Source organism: Parus major, chromosome 3 (assembly GCF_001522545.3).
Source record: "Parus major isolate Abel chromosome 3, Parus_major1.1, whole genome shotgun sequence".
Classification (NCBI taxonomy): domain Eukaryota; kingdom Metazoa; phylum Chordata; class Aves; order Passeriformes; family Paridae; genus Parus; species Parus major.
Window position 1 is genome coordinate 14,270,463 of NC_031770.1, and position 14,375 is coordinate 14,284,837.

General features: G+C 42.8%; 1 protein-coding gene across 5 annotated transcripts in view; it reads right to left on the minus strand.

Moving 5' to 3' along the window:
* PPP1R21 (protein phosphatase 1 regulatory subunit 21) overlaps nucleotides 1-9,736 on the minus strand; it is a 31,532-nt gene extending 21,796 nt beyond the window's left edge. For 2 of the 5 annotated variants that reach the window (XM_033513252.1, XM_015622520.3), the window contains exons 1-7: nucleotides 9,365-9,736; nucleotides 6,685-6,753; nucleotides 6,148-6,294; nucleotides 4,240-4,341; nucleotides 3,472-3,636; nucleotides 3,313-3,371; nucleotides 837-931 (exon numbers count right to left, since the gene is read on the minus strand). In XM_033513252.1, coding sequence (XP_033369143.1) covers nucleotides 837-931; nucleotides 3,313-3,371; nucleotides 3,472-3,636; nucleotides 4,240-4,341; nucleotides 6,148-6,294; nucleotides 6,685-6,753; nucleotides 9,365-9,721 — 994 coding nt within the window. In that variant the 5' untranslated portion in view covers nucleotides 9,722-9,736. Of the gene's footprint in view, nucleotides 1-137; nucleotides 210-836; nucleotides 932-3,312; nucleotides 3,372-3,471; nucleotides 3,637-4,239; nucleotides 4,342-6,147; nucleotides 6,295-6,684; nucleotides 6,754-7,437; nucleotides 7,788-7,813; nucleotides 8,847-9,364 lie in introns of those variants that run through there. The other 3 variants (XM_033513251.1, XM_033513253.1, XM_033513254.1) reach the window with 3 other exon arrangements.
* Between the last annotated feature and the right edge of the window lie 4,639 nt (nucleotides 9,737-14,375).

Below are 14,375 nucleotides of genomic sequence, written 5' to 3' on the forward strand. Positions count from 1 at the left end.
CTGCTCCTTCTTCACTACTTTCAGCTTTTTCACTATTCCTTGTCTTGAAGGTCCAGAAGAGTGCAGCAGTGCCTGCCCACCCTTGTGTTCAGCTGTTCAGGAAAGCACACAGTGCAGACTGACCAGCACATACTAACCCATGCTTGTACCAAAGCCATGCAAAGGCTGAGCACTCCTAACTCCAGGGGATCCTCTGCATTTCAGCTGATCTAGCAGCAGTTGGAAAGGAAGCAGAAAAACATTGCTTCAGGTAAAAGTCCCCAGGTGAAAAGGGCTTTTTTCCCCATCAAGAGATGAACGAGTCTAAGACACCTTTCAGGTATGAACTACTCTGTGTGTTTTCTGATCAATGAGACACCCTGACAAATTCCCCACTAGCAAGAAGTGCAGACCATTATTGATGCAACAGCTCTGCTGCCACCAGTTTTCCCCCAACTTAACTTACTGCAACTCTTGAATATATCCTGCCAAAAATAATACTCTTTGAGATGAGTAACCAATCTTTATAGAGCAGCCATTAAATTGAGAGTGTTCCTTCATCATTTACAATAATCTGTCAACACTAAGCAAGACAAGTGGCAAATCACTTAGAAGCCTTCAAAAGTTTCAACTTTCATTATATGTATAAAAACTTGTATTTAGAATTGTAAACTTTGTATTTTAGAATTACTGAAGAAGACCATGACAAGTATCAGGAATACTTACTACAGTTTTCTCCAAGTGTCTGTTCAGATGTCCAACACTTCTTACAGCTAATACATTTTAATTCATAAGGAGCGCTCCCTCCAGATGGATACCCAAAAAATCAAAGATACCCAGACCAAGGCAATACGTACTTGTGTCATTAAAAGGTACTTTTTCATTAATTATGCATAGAGATTCTTCCAGTCTACTGCCCAAAGCTGCTTGAAGATTCTTTAGCTGTTGCTGGCTAAATAACAAAGAGACAAACGAAAAACCACACACACACACACACATTGTAAACCTTTAAAATTTCATCTGTATCACCAACACCATATCTCACTATAAGCATCCCTTGAGTGTATAGGTATGTCTCCTTCTAGAAGTTAGATTGAAATAATACAGTGGAAGTCATTTGTCTTTCTTTATCTCATATTTTGCACAACATTGAATCCTAATCCCTAACAAAAGCAGTGAAAGTTACCATAAACTTGTATGTAAATCCTGAATTCCATTCTTGAGAAGCTCCATTTACTTCAGAGCTAAAATTCACCTTATTTTCCTATTGTGCAACTATTACATAAGCTATATGTAGACATTCTTTTCTACTAGAGTTTGGATGGAGAGGTAAAAGGGCCTCCAGATTACTATGCATCCAATGCAGAATTCCAATAAGAGGTAATGAGTTGTCAATAATTCAATTAATTATGTCACATCCTTATTTGAGATACCTCAAAGGCTTTTCAAAACCCCGTATTTGAACACTGCTATGATACTGCCTGTTCTGAGAAGACTTGACAATTATGTTTCTGATGCAAGTGTTTTTTCTCTAAATGTTCTTTGCTAGCATTTGACTGTGCATATACATGTGAACCTAAGCAATTAAGATTACTAATATAATCTATTAGGACAGATTCCTGAGATGAACAATAATATATTTCAGCATAATATACATATGTCTACAAAGAACACTCCATTATTGATTTAGACCAAATTCCACACCTTACCCAACTTAGACCCCCAAATTCTTCACTGTTTTGCTTCCTGTTTGACATTTAGAACTCCTGCACATATAGTGGAGGGTGGGAGAGGAAGGTGTCAAAGTGACAGAACTTTTTTCTTTTCTTACAACATTTGAAACACAAAATTATCAGTTCTAACAAAGCAAAATAATCCAAAATAGACAAGGAATATAAGAAGAAACTGGCCAATAGGTAGGTCATGCACATTAACAAATATTTTTTTTGGAGAGCAGCTCCAAAATTGCATAGAAACTGTACAGCAGCTACTGCAGTAGCACAGAGCATGACAGAAAATTAACTCCAAAACAAACTGCAAATGTACTGATATTTCCTTTTCATACTGTAGAGGACTGACAAACAAGTAGTTTGACATGTTTTGCCCTACATTCTGCCCTTTAATTTTCAAGGCATGCAGGCTGTCTCATACCCCCTGGCTTTTCTGAGTAAAGTGTGGGTGTCAGAGGCAAATGGGTCCCTTCCCCTGACAAAGCAGGGAAAACAGAAGGGCAGTATTCTCAGAGACACATCCTGCCATGTGTTTAACAGACAGCGATTTCAGTGTTTACAATGAAGTGTCAGGCTTCATAACTTTTAAAAACTTAATATAGTATAACTTAAAATAGTAAAGGACAACTTCTTACAATGACATCAATTACCCAGTCACCACAGAACATGATAGACAAGGCCTGAACTGCATAGTAGCAGATTAAGACTAGTTTTTCAAATACCACAAAAAAAGCAAACAGCAGCCAAACACAGCTTTCATCCTCTTTTGCAAGTAATTTTTAGTGAAACCCTGACTTGGGTGGAGTTATTGGATTCAAGTATCTTTACATCTATCAACATAATTAAAGTACACACTTCAGGGTTACCATGTGAAAGAAGGAACTCTGCATCTGATCATTCACTATGTATCTTCTTCATTACATTATGTATCTATACTGCACCTCTATCTTCTAAAAAAATGCAGCTTAATGAACTCCAGAGAAATGCATCCTAATTCGATTTGGCCCACTCGAGTCCTCAACTCGACATTTTCGACAACCTGTCTTCAAGACAATGAAAATATTCCAAAACTAACATTATAATTCTCTGATAAAAACTTTCAAATATTCTAGCTGAGAACATTATACATGAAGCAAAAACAATTGTTCAAGAAGCTTTTGCAGTGAAGAGGGATTTCTGAAACTCTTTTCAGTCAGTTATCTCAGCATATGTTACTCAAACTTTGTTCCTAGAAGCAGTTTTTACAAACTCACATATTTTTGTTTCATGCAAGTTTTTACTTTCTGTGGTTTTCCATTACAAATAAATTCTTCAAGCTTTCATCAACATCACTGCTATTTAAAAAGCTTGGAGGAAAAACTGCTCTTACTGAAAGCAGAAATTGTGGAATTGTCTAGTTCCATACATAGAAAAGGAAAAGGAGGCTTGACCTGCACTGCTAACACTTATCTTCATGATAATATAATTTGAGTTTTATCAAAGTCTTTTAATTGCACCCCTTTTTAAAAAGGTATTATTCTTAAAAAATAATCCAGCTAATGTTTTACAGCAATTATTTCTTCACATCAATGAAATATTCATTATATGAAGTAAAGACACTTACCATTCTTCAGTTCGAAGCCTACAGTCCTTAGCTTCTCTTTCTAGTGTCTGAGACTTGATCTTTATGCAAGAAGATAATCTCACAATGTAAGTGCTGACACAGCAAGACATTGCATTTCAAAACTTTTCAAACTTGCAGGCAAGAGGAAAAACTCCTTACTTCTAATTTGGCTTTATCATTCTGCAGCTTTTCTATGGTCTCTGTGTATTTCTTCGTTAAGCTGTCCACCACAGCTTGGTGCTCGGCAGCATCCGTTTCCAAAACCTCCAGTCTACTCCTCAGCTCTGCTTCCAAACGTTTGTGCTGCTCATCTGCTTCAAAGAACTACAGGAAGAAAAGCAAAACTCTTAAAAAAGCTTTATTTTACTATTGAATCCAGTCCTTTAAGTTACTCCAATTTCATTAGCCAGATCAGGTTAACAGCAATTACCAGTTCTCAGACAAATAGAAATTTTATTTACAGAGAAAAGATTCAGGAACAAAGCACTTCAATAAAAACAAAGTTTCTCAAGTTTTATAAAGTGAAATGCATTTCACTTTGGTGAAGTAATTCCTGACTTAATTATGGCAACTTGCAGAAAATATTTTAAAACTTAAAGCAATTCTGAAACAGTTAATGAACTAATAAGAAGTTTACATCCAGTACCAGACAATTTTCAGTAGGGCAACTGTCTCCAAAAGTCAAATATCCAAATGAGAAAACACATATTATGTGATTCCACACACTGCCTTAAAAATCCAAAGTCAAAATACTTTATTTGCCTAGTGAACATCTTTATAAACAAACTATCTGATCTAATCTACTGCTTTGCATACAACTAAGCTTCTAAACCCACCAGTTTTCAGACAGCACTTTACTTTCCAAATCTTTGTTTGTATCACCAGTTTTCTGAACCAAATATAAAGGCAAAACTAAATTTCACTCACAAGTATATGCAGTCGTTCATTTTCTTCTATTTTCTTCTGAAGATCTTCATTGAAGACACTTTTCTGTTCTTGACTCAGGTGAGATGAGGATTCTACACTTTTCTATAAGAGACAAAGTGCACTAATTATCTCCAAGTCCCAGGTCTGTGAGAACAGTTCCCACAGCTAATTCCCAGAAGGGGCACACCAGCAGTGTCCTGCTGACACTGACTGATGTGTCAAAAGGCGTGAATATTGCACACAGCACCAGCCTCAAGGCAGCACACTCTCCTTCACACCCTTGTGACCCTGCAGTGGTACAAAACTGCCTCAGGAAAGCCTCCACTCAGGTGTCCCATTCACACACACAGGGAATCTATCGCATGGATGGGCAGCAGCCCATCTGAATTCACAGGAATGCTGCATGCAGTCAGTAATCCAAAACCCTGCACACACTGGCTCAGCTGGTTTGGTGGCTGTGTGTAAGGCACATCTGTGCTCAGCAAGGGCCCAGGTGTAAGCCAGGCTGCTCTCAGCAGGCTGTAGCACAAGGTGCCAGGGAAACCACAGGGCCTTCCCTGGCCATCAATCACACATATCCCTCTGCCAACTGTTCCCTCATTTTTTACTCATTTAATCCAAAAGATTCAGACCACCAGTGAATCCCATGCACCACACTGCTGAAGAGTTATTATCATCACCAAACACAGGGGAGACTCTTTGCATTCAAACTCAACACCAAACTTCAACAACTAGGGTTATGTAGGGCAGATAAGTCACCTCTGTATTTGATGCCAGCCTATGAACTCCACCTGAGGTATGGGCACATGTTCTGCTCCTTCTAAAAGGATTTCACTCTGACACAGATCAGAGAACTAAAGCTGTGCATTTTGACAGATGAACAGGAAAGAAACCCAGTGGCAGTGGTTTGCAAAGCTACTGAAGACAGGCTGACATCCTTCAAAATTTGGAAACACAGTTAGCAAAACAGTAACATAATTTGAAACAAAAGAACAGAAGGTTCAAACTGCATTTGAAATAACAATCTACTGTAGAGCATGAATAACATAGTCAGAAGTACTATGCTTGTCAAGGAACTGGACAGCAGAATAAAGGGCAGGTGTTTAGGGGAAAAGTAAGGAAGATGATCAGATTACTAATCAATTGAATGATTTCTATAAAGCCTGTCTTGATAACCACAGCACATTGAGAAAAGACGGCACCAAAAAGAAAAGACAGCAGTAATTAAGAGGGGTTTCCTCATGAGGAAAGTAGCAAGAGATGCTTGAGAACTACTTAAGTCTAAACCCACCACCCCTGGAATTGTGATGCTACCTACAGAAGGCACAGTTGGTCTTAAAATATGGTATCACTAGGTGAAATCAGCAAGTATTTTTGGCAGAGAAAGATCAGTGTTGAAATGATTCTGTCATTTTGAAATAATATAAAGAATACAAGCTGAAAATTTAGATTTCAAAGCATTTGACAAGATTCATGTAGAAAAGCTATGATAGCAAGCTGAAGAGTTAACTATCAGCATCAAAATTACAAAGCAAAAAGGTGGGCATGGGAAATGAGGAGTGATCAGCTTTCTGCATAGCATCTGACTAATCACAGAGCTCCAAGGTATTTCCCAGTTGTTTGAACACTTCATAAATATCCATAAAAGAAGACAGCAACTCAGAATCAGTCTAGACAGACCAGAAGAGCAGAGAATTACCCAACATGTTTTATATGTCTATATCAATGTATATATCAATACCTGTTTTATGGGTATTTTCACTAACATCAGGTAAAATAACAAGTTCTGACAAGAGTATTCAGCTCAACCCTTGACATAAAATGCCTACTGCTAAAAATCAGGATAAGGCTTTGACAGGTGAAGAGCAGACTTCTGCTAAGCAAGTCTTTTTTGCCTTCAGCACATACCTTGTTCTTTTTGCCTCGAGCCTCACTTAATGCAAGTTCATCTTGAAGTAGCTCCACTCGCTTGGCAAGCTGCTGATTTCGAAAGGTTAAGCTGTCCATTTCTTGTTGCAGTTTCCTCAGAGATTGATCCTTCATCTTCAGTTGTTCCTGAATGACAGAAAAAAACTAATTTTAACATTTTCACACTTACTTTTACACATTAAAAACAAGAACAAATTAGAAAATTGCTTCACTTTTTAAACACTGAGGAGGCAAAAGTATTGTTTCTAAAGTAAAAAAATGTATTTCATTTCCTTGAGCTGACCACAGATTACACCCAAATAGCTATTTAATTCTATAGGATAATCATCAAGAATCAACCTTCCCCTTTTACAAAGTCAGCACTTACAAAGAACAGGCTAGCTGCAAAACAGAAATTCTTTTACTAAAGCTCTTTCTTCATGGTTTTACTGACATTCATTTTTAGTAAAAAGCACCCCTGTTTACTCACTTTGCCACAGCCTAGTACACCTGACATGAGCGGATTTTAGAGATTACCTTCAGTGAGGCAGAGTTTGCCTGCTCATCTACAACTCCTTTTTTCAGGACTTGGTTCTGAGCACGAAGCTGAAAAACAAGAGATACCAGTAACTATGCAAGAAAACAGAATAAATAGAAGTCACTCATGAAAAAGTGCAGAGAGCATCACATTCTCTCAGGAGAGTGCCAGGTGTGAATGCTTTTTCAAGTATTCTCTTCAGGTAGATAGCAGTGGTATCAGGTTGAAAAAAAGTATCCAATTCATAACCTGACTTGCCAAGAAACAAGAAGTTAATTTACCACCTGAACATTTTGGCCAAATAGAACAAGCTTCTCACTCAATAAACACCTTTAAAGACCAGCTACTTAAATATAGTTAAGATCTGAAGAGCCAGGAACAAATATGGAAAACTTGCAACCTCTTCTTTAACTAATGAAGTTTTGGTCATAGTCAGGGCTATTTCTCTTCTCTCCAAAACTGTTCATAACTGGCTCTGGAACATAAGCAGGACTCACAAAGTCAAAATCAGTATCAATTCAAGAGGAGTTTAATGCAAAATTACTTATTACCAGTGGCAGCAGATGATCCAGAGAGAACAGACTGACACAGAAAGGTATAAAAAGCATAGAAGGAAAAGCCCTCTAAGCCTTACTTATAAAGTACCCAAAATCTGAGCTAAAAATCACTGCAGTGAAAAGTGATACTCAAGAAATCTATTTCTCAGTCACTTCACAGAATACCTCTACCCCTGCAGCAATGAGGATACTGACAATTCCATCTTCACATTTCTTGAAAATTGCTTGAATCCCAGTTTCTTCATAGGCAGTTTGTATTCATTTGACATGTGTGAGTCCAGCGGTTGTAGATATAAATTAAAAGGATTTGTACAGTGGGAATACCTCTGGCACATGCATAAAAGGCAAGATTCAGTGTTAAACAGCAGTGGCTCATTGTTTCAGTGTGATGACTGGGTGTATTTGAAAGGTCAGAAGTCACTGCTAAACACAGCTGTTCCCCCTGCAGTACTCCCACTGTGCTGCTCAGGCATCACAAAGGCAAGACAAGAAAATTCCCAGTGTACCACAGAAAAACTTCCAAGCACAGGGTTTCCCCAGCAAGAAGGAGCAGTGCAGTAGTTTTCCACACCTGTCTTTGTGCCACAGCTGCTACTGCAGGAACACATCAGGTGCAGAGAATGAAGCAGCTCAGTCCTGTTGCAACCCAGAGACCCCAGCTGAAGTGTGGCCCACACAGGCTGCCACAAGCTGCTTTGACTATTCCTTCATGAAACAGCCAGAAGCTGCAACTTGTGTGTTTTCAGAGTTTCTTCTTCTCCTCATCCTTCTTCTGGACTGGTCTGTGAACCAAGAGGAAAAGCAACCTTTGGCAGGGATTTCCCCCAGCACTGCTTGAGTCTGTCGAACTCTTGTCCACCTCTCTCTGTGGCTTTCACAGCAGCATTAAGTGACCAGGCTATTCCAGGGCTACTTTCCATTTCCACCTGTACACAACAAGCAGCCAACAACAAAGAGGAGAGGGTTCTGCAAAGGGGAGTCCCACAATGAACTGCACACTGCATGAGAAATGGGATGAGATGGAAAAAAATAGTTCCCACCAAGGAGAAGGTAAATGCCACAGGCTGAGAAGTGCATGATGAAGCTCAAAGAAAGCTTCTGGACGCCATGATACTAAAAGAAAGGATCCAGAAGCTGGAACTTTTGGAAGCTATAGTCAGAAGTCCCCATTTCGAATGCTCATTCAAGAAACAAGCACCAAAATCCCTCCAATATCTTAGCCTCAGCCACTATTGATAACAAGACATGCGAATTCTGTGACCTACAGAGCTGCAAAGTAAATTAAATTTTCTTAAAATTACTTTGTGGAAGCATTAAAAGGATATCTATCTGAGAACAATTCAGAACAGTTCCAAGAAGAGTATTTAAAGACATGGTTCTGTAAGCTGGGCGAAGTGTCAAATACAGACAAGTGCCTTGTGCCAGTTGCTGATATGGGGCTACATGAAACCAAAGTGCTGCCTTTCTTCCCCAAGGCTGTTGAAGGACTCTGCCACTCAAGACCAAGAGTCTCCTCTTCCTTTTAGTGAAGACGAAAGAATGAAGGGCTCTGTATTAAGCAAGACTCCACTATTTTAGAAGTCATCTCCGGCACCTTGGAAAGAAGAGGCACTATGGGCTACACATCTTTGCCAACCTTGTGTCAGCCAGCACCAGGAACAGGATGCAGAAGGGCAGAAGAAGGGGGACAGACAGCAGATAAGTGTGGGAGCAAGTGTCCTGCTCACTTCCAAGACGCTGCAAGCACCACTGACACCGCCGAGCTCCCACAGCCGCCGGCCAGAGCGAGCTCACACGGCTGAGATGCACGCCAAGACCTCGGCAAATGCTCACACCCAAGTGGATAAAACCGAGCCTCGCACCCGACTGGGAAGTGGAGAACAAGGGGAAACCTGCCAGTTTCACTTCCCTAGCACAGCTGAGCCCGCTGTCTGGATTCCTTGCAGACGGGGCCATTCTGCCTCTCGCCGCGCTCCCTCGGCACCTGCAAACCCGCACCTCCCGTGCCCCCCGAGGCTGCCTCATTCCCCAGAGGAGGCACCCCTGGGCCCCGGCACTCCGCGCTACCACGGAAACCAGCGCTTCAGCCCGGAGCGGCGCCGAGGGCTGCGGGCCCCGGTACCTTGGAGTACTCCTGGGCCAGCTTCTGGTACTTCCCCTGCAGCTCCGCCGCCGCCGCCGCCATCTCCGCCCCGCCTGATCTGATCTGATCTGATCTGATCTGATCGGATCGGCTCGGCTCGGCTCGGCTCGGCTGCCCTCGGCTCCGCTCGGCTCGGGTGCTCCCGCCGGCCCCGCACGCCCGCGAATGGGAAGACGCACTTCCGGGTTCAGGGCAGCGGGAACGCGATGACGTAACCGCGCCGTGCGCGAGGCGGCGGAGGCGGAGCTTTAAGGCGCCGGCGCCACCATTTTGACGCAACTTCCAAGATGGCGGCGGAAGGGGACAGGTTGTGGGGAGGGACGGGTCACGTGACATAGGCTTGGCGGTCGCCTTCGCCGCCCGTTGCCACGGCAACTGCTGCGGAGCCGCGCGCGGCCTCCGGGCTACGGGGCGCCGCCCTGCCCAAAAAGCTTAGCCCGCGAGCGGGGCTGGAGGTTCACGTCGCGATAATCGCGATGGGGGGAAGGAAGGCGGGGCGGCGACCGATGCTCCGGTGTCCCGGCGCCGTCCCTGCCTGGGCACCGTGCCCCCGCCGGTCCCGCGGCTCCCCGGCCGGGCAGTGCTGTCGCCAGGGGGCGCTCCGGGACTCGCGACACGCACAGAAACTGAGGCAGCCGCGCTTGTTTGCGGGCCCGTGGGGGACTCAATAAAACAAAAGGCGAGTCCGTCACTTCCCATAGCTCGCAGTGGGTGTCAGTGCCGGCCCTGGGATCTCCCTACAGCCTCCAGGCCTCGTAACCTAACTGAAGGAGATACTGAGCATATCCATTATATCCTAATGAAGGAGAGCACGGATACATCCCGGGCCGTGCAATGCTCTCTCAAGCTGCAGAAACCCGAATTCCACAGTCTGGAGCATCACTGAGAGGGGATCTCATCAATGCATGTAAATATCTCAAAGTGCCAAGGGGATGGTGCCAGACTCTTTTCAGTGGTGCCCAGTGTCAGGACGAGGAGCAATGTCTGTAAACTAAAACACAAGAAGTTCCACCTCAGCATGAGGAGGAATTTCCTTACATTGAAGGTGGCAGAGCACTGGCACAGCTGCCCAGGGAAGTTAAGGGCTCTCCATCCCTGGAGACATTCAAACCCCAGCTGGACACGTTCCTGTGTCACCTGCTGCAGGTGACCCTGCCTTGGCAGGGGTTGGACTGGATGATTTCCAGAGGTCCCTTCCAATCCTAACAACTCTGCGATTTTGTAATTCTGGGTACCTGTACCTAATGTTTTCCTCGGGGGGCCTTCCCTGCTCTCTTCTGTACAGCATGTAGGTCTCTGTTTCAGAGCCACTTTTGAGCTTAACCAGGATTCAGACATCCTTTAGACTGCTGTGGCTCTGCTACTTATCTCCTATTTGCTTCTTTATCCTCAGACTAGCCAAACATTTAAACGTGTATGTATATACCATCAGCACACTTCAAGCAGAAACTGAAAACATCATAAAAATTGTATTTGGTCCTGCCAGGTACTCAGCCAATGCAGAATTTTGTTTCTGAACATGACTGGAAACAGATGTATAAGGAAAAGAGCAATAAGGCAAAAATGTGATGAGACTTCACCAGTATATGCTGAGCATCTGGCAATTTGCAGGTTAAGGGTTTCCTGGTCTAGGACAGAGACGTAGCAGCAAATTATTATTTTTGTTCAGTTTCCATGGTATCATTTTTTTCCACTTGATTTCAGCACGGTGTCTTCATAGCTGTTCCTCAGTAGTGGGTAGTGCTAGAGGTGATAAATCATCGTTTCATTACCTCCTTTTGTCTTTGCTCCCCTTAAGTAGGAGTGGATAGAAGGTGCCTGTAATGGAAGCTAATTTTTTCCTTAGTCTTGAGGCTTTGATGGTGTGTGTGTGCTGTTCTTTTGCTTATCACAATAGTGGAGTTGGCAAGCCCTAAATATGACACGAGGGCCAGATTAGTAAACACGTTTGTGTCTTCACGGGAAGTCTTAATGTTGGAGGACATGTTGCTGATCCCTATTGCCAACAACAGTGCTGTGCATTTTTAGGAAGTATAAAAGGGGAGGTAGGCAAAACACACACTGTCATCATTCATCCAAATGATCTTTCTGCTGTTCAGCTTGACCAGAAGAGCTTAATCAGCAGTCCTGGAATAAGAAATAAGGAAGCTCCAGTTTTTAACTATTAGAGCAGATACACTTCTCTTTCCACTCCATTTTGCATCCCCTACAGAAGTTTTTTAGTGAAGCAAATGCAGTTTGCAATTGCTGCACATCAGGGTTAAGAGCAGCATGCCTTCCCTAGTATATCCTTATATGTCAGTGCAGTAAATTTGGTACAGGAAAATTATTTAAAGCCTTTACATTTGACTCCAACTTATTCTTTTAGGTTTGCATTTTCCAGGATGTGACTTTCATTGAAATGTTACATTGAACTACTTTGAACACACTTCACAAGTACTCCTGGGTTTGTGCTGCCTTCAAAAGATGCTTTTGTGATGCAGTTTTCCCCTTCCCTCTGGTGCAGTGAATGTTGGCAAAGAGGTTTCACAGCTGAAAGCTGGGAAACAGAGCTCAGAGAATTACAGTGCCTAGTTGTGGCAGGATGAATTACTTCCCCACTGACAACAGCAGTGTTCCTGACTGGGCAGCAAGCACTCAGAGTGGAAGAGCACTGAATTTATTTACCTGCATCCACCCAGAGTGGCAAGACCCAAGTGTACATCATATAGGGCATTTATCGTAGGAGGCAATGCCAGTTGCTTGAAAGACGCAAAAGGAGCAAATAAAAGCTGTGTGCTTTTACCATTTTAAGGCTGAGAGCTGGCTGCAGGATTTTTAGGCTCATCAGAACAGCCCTACTTCAGTATATTTAAGCATCAGGCCAGCCTCTTGTGTTTTAAAGTGGTACTTTAAACTCTTGCCCAGTTTCTCATGGGTCCCAGAGTCCCTATAATGTCAGGAACATACAACGTTATAATTTATCAATTATCCCATGGTGGTTCTTGGCAAACAGCTTCAGCAAATTCCCCAAAAAACACAAATGACAAAAGTTAGCTTGTTTGTTGGTTGGGGGTTTTTTTCACTCTCTTGCAGGAAATTCTCAAATTCATCCTTTTGATTTGCTGTGGCAGCTGCAAGTGCTACTTCCCCAAACGTCAGCTGTGAAAAAAATGTCTTCATTGTTCTGTTTCCTCGCAAGCACATCCTTAATTCTCACCTCTCCCTGGAGAGCAAGGTTGTCCCAGCACTGCAGCCCAGGGATGTGTCACCTCAGCACTGAGTCAGTAATTGCAAGGGACTGCTCCTCTTGTCAGAAGTTTGGAGTGAAAGAACTCATGGGAGTGGAATGCCAAGCGGCGTGGGGTGTTTGCCACAGGACCCCCAAAATACTGCCTTCTGTAACACACCCATGGGAATATAAGTACAGGTTATGGCAGCAGAGCTTAATGCAAGCTCAAACATGATGTGTGGAGCAAAGGAATCCCTCCCAACACTCATGGCATTTTTGTATCCATGGGGGAGAACAGATAGCAAAGGATAGACAGAGGCTGTCCTTCCCTGGTGTCTGTGCTCAGCAGCTGGTACAATGGGTGTTGAATTCTAGGTGCTGTCTCAAGACAACTAATTTATTTAAGAGTCACAGTGATTGTTTCAAAAATATCCTGTTTTCCAGCTCATTTGTCCTCCCTTCCCTGCTTAAACCGTGTCTTCCCCTCTGTCTGATTCGTAGAACTCGTACTCACAGACCCCAGGAATAGGTGCAGGTAAAGAAATAAATGAAGAACATATTTCAGATTATCCAGGATGTTTCCTGTGCTTTGGGAAAATAAACTTCATTGTCATCACTTATGTCCTCACAAGTACTCACAACAAAAGGGTTTCTAAGAGACAGAAAAAATTCAAAAATGATTGGAAGAGAGCCATCTTCAGTCATCAGACTATCACAAGCAGCACATAAACCACATCCTCGGAAGCTGCGAACACCCGAAACTGGTGTTTTGTTTCTGTTATCGTAGCAACGGCAAGTCTGAACAGCAGGATGTGTGCTCACAATGCACGCTCGTTATTTCTCATGGTGATTATAACAAGCTGCTTGTTATGAATAACCTTTCACCTCGTCAAAACCTGATTACTCTGATAAAAAAAAAAGGCAAGTAGTAAAAAAAAAAAAGGTATATATGTATAGATAATGCGCCCCACAGACCAGTTAATTATTTTTCTATTCATTATCGTAATTTCAGTGTTTCCATGGCATTTAAAAATAGAAATGAGAACTAGTCTCTCTCTCTCATGTCCCTTCCCAGCCCATAGGTTAAATAGCTTGAGTCATCTATAGGGTGTGTGCATGGCCAGGGGAGCGGCACCTTTGTACAGAAAGAAATTGCTGAGGATAAGAAGATGGAAAAACTGAGCAGGCAGCTGCCTGTGATAAGTCAGAGTTGAACTTTGCAGCCTGCGTTCCACATGGGTACAACACATACCAGCCCTGGGTGAAACAGCACAAACTGCTGTCCCTCCACAGCAAATCCTTACTGGTACTTGCTCCATAAAACAGCAGAACTTAGTAACAGCTCAAAAGTTTGGGGTTTACTTTTTTTTGGAATGTGGAAATCCCCCTCTCCAGGGAAATGAAACCTCTTCCCTACCTCTGCCATCTTTTGTTGAAGGTCTTAACATCTTCTACAGCCTCATTTCTTTCTTTTCTTCATGCTTGGAGGGGGCATAGCTGAGAAACCTCAGCCTGGCTAGAACTGCCCACACTGAGATTCCAGAGTCTTGCACATTTGCTGGAGAAAGAAAAATAAAAGCAAGATACAATAAATCCCAAAGGACAAATCGCCTGATTTCATAGAGAAAGAAATAATGGGGGAAGAGCATTGTGAATATTATGGAGTGAGAAGTGTATGTTCTCTCATGTACCCCAGTTGTGATACACATCTGGAAAGAAGTCCTGACTTACCCATGCAAGGAGCATTCACAAACCTGGAGCTGTTACTGCAGCAAAGAT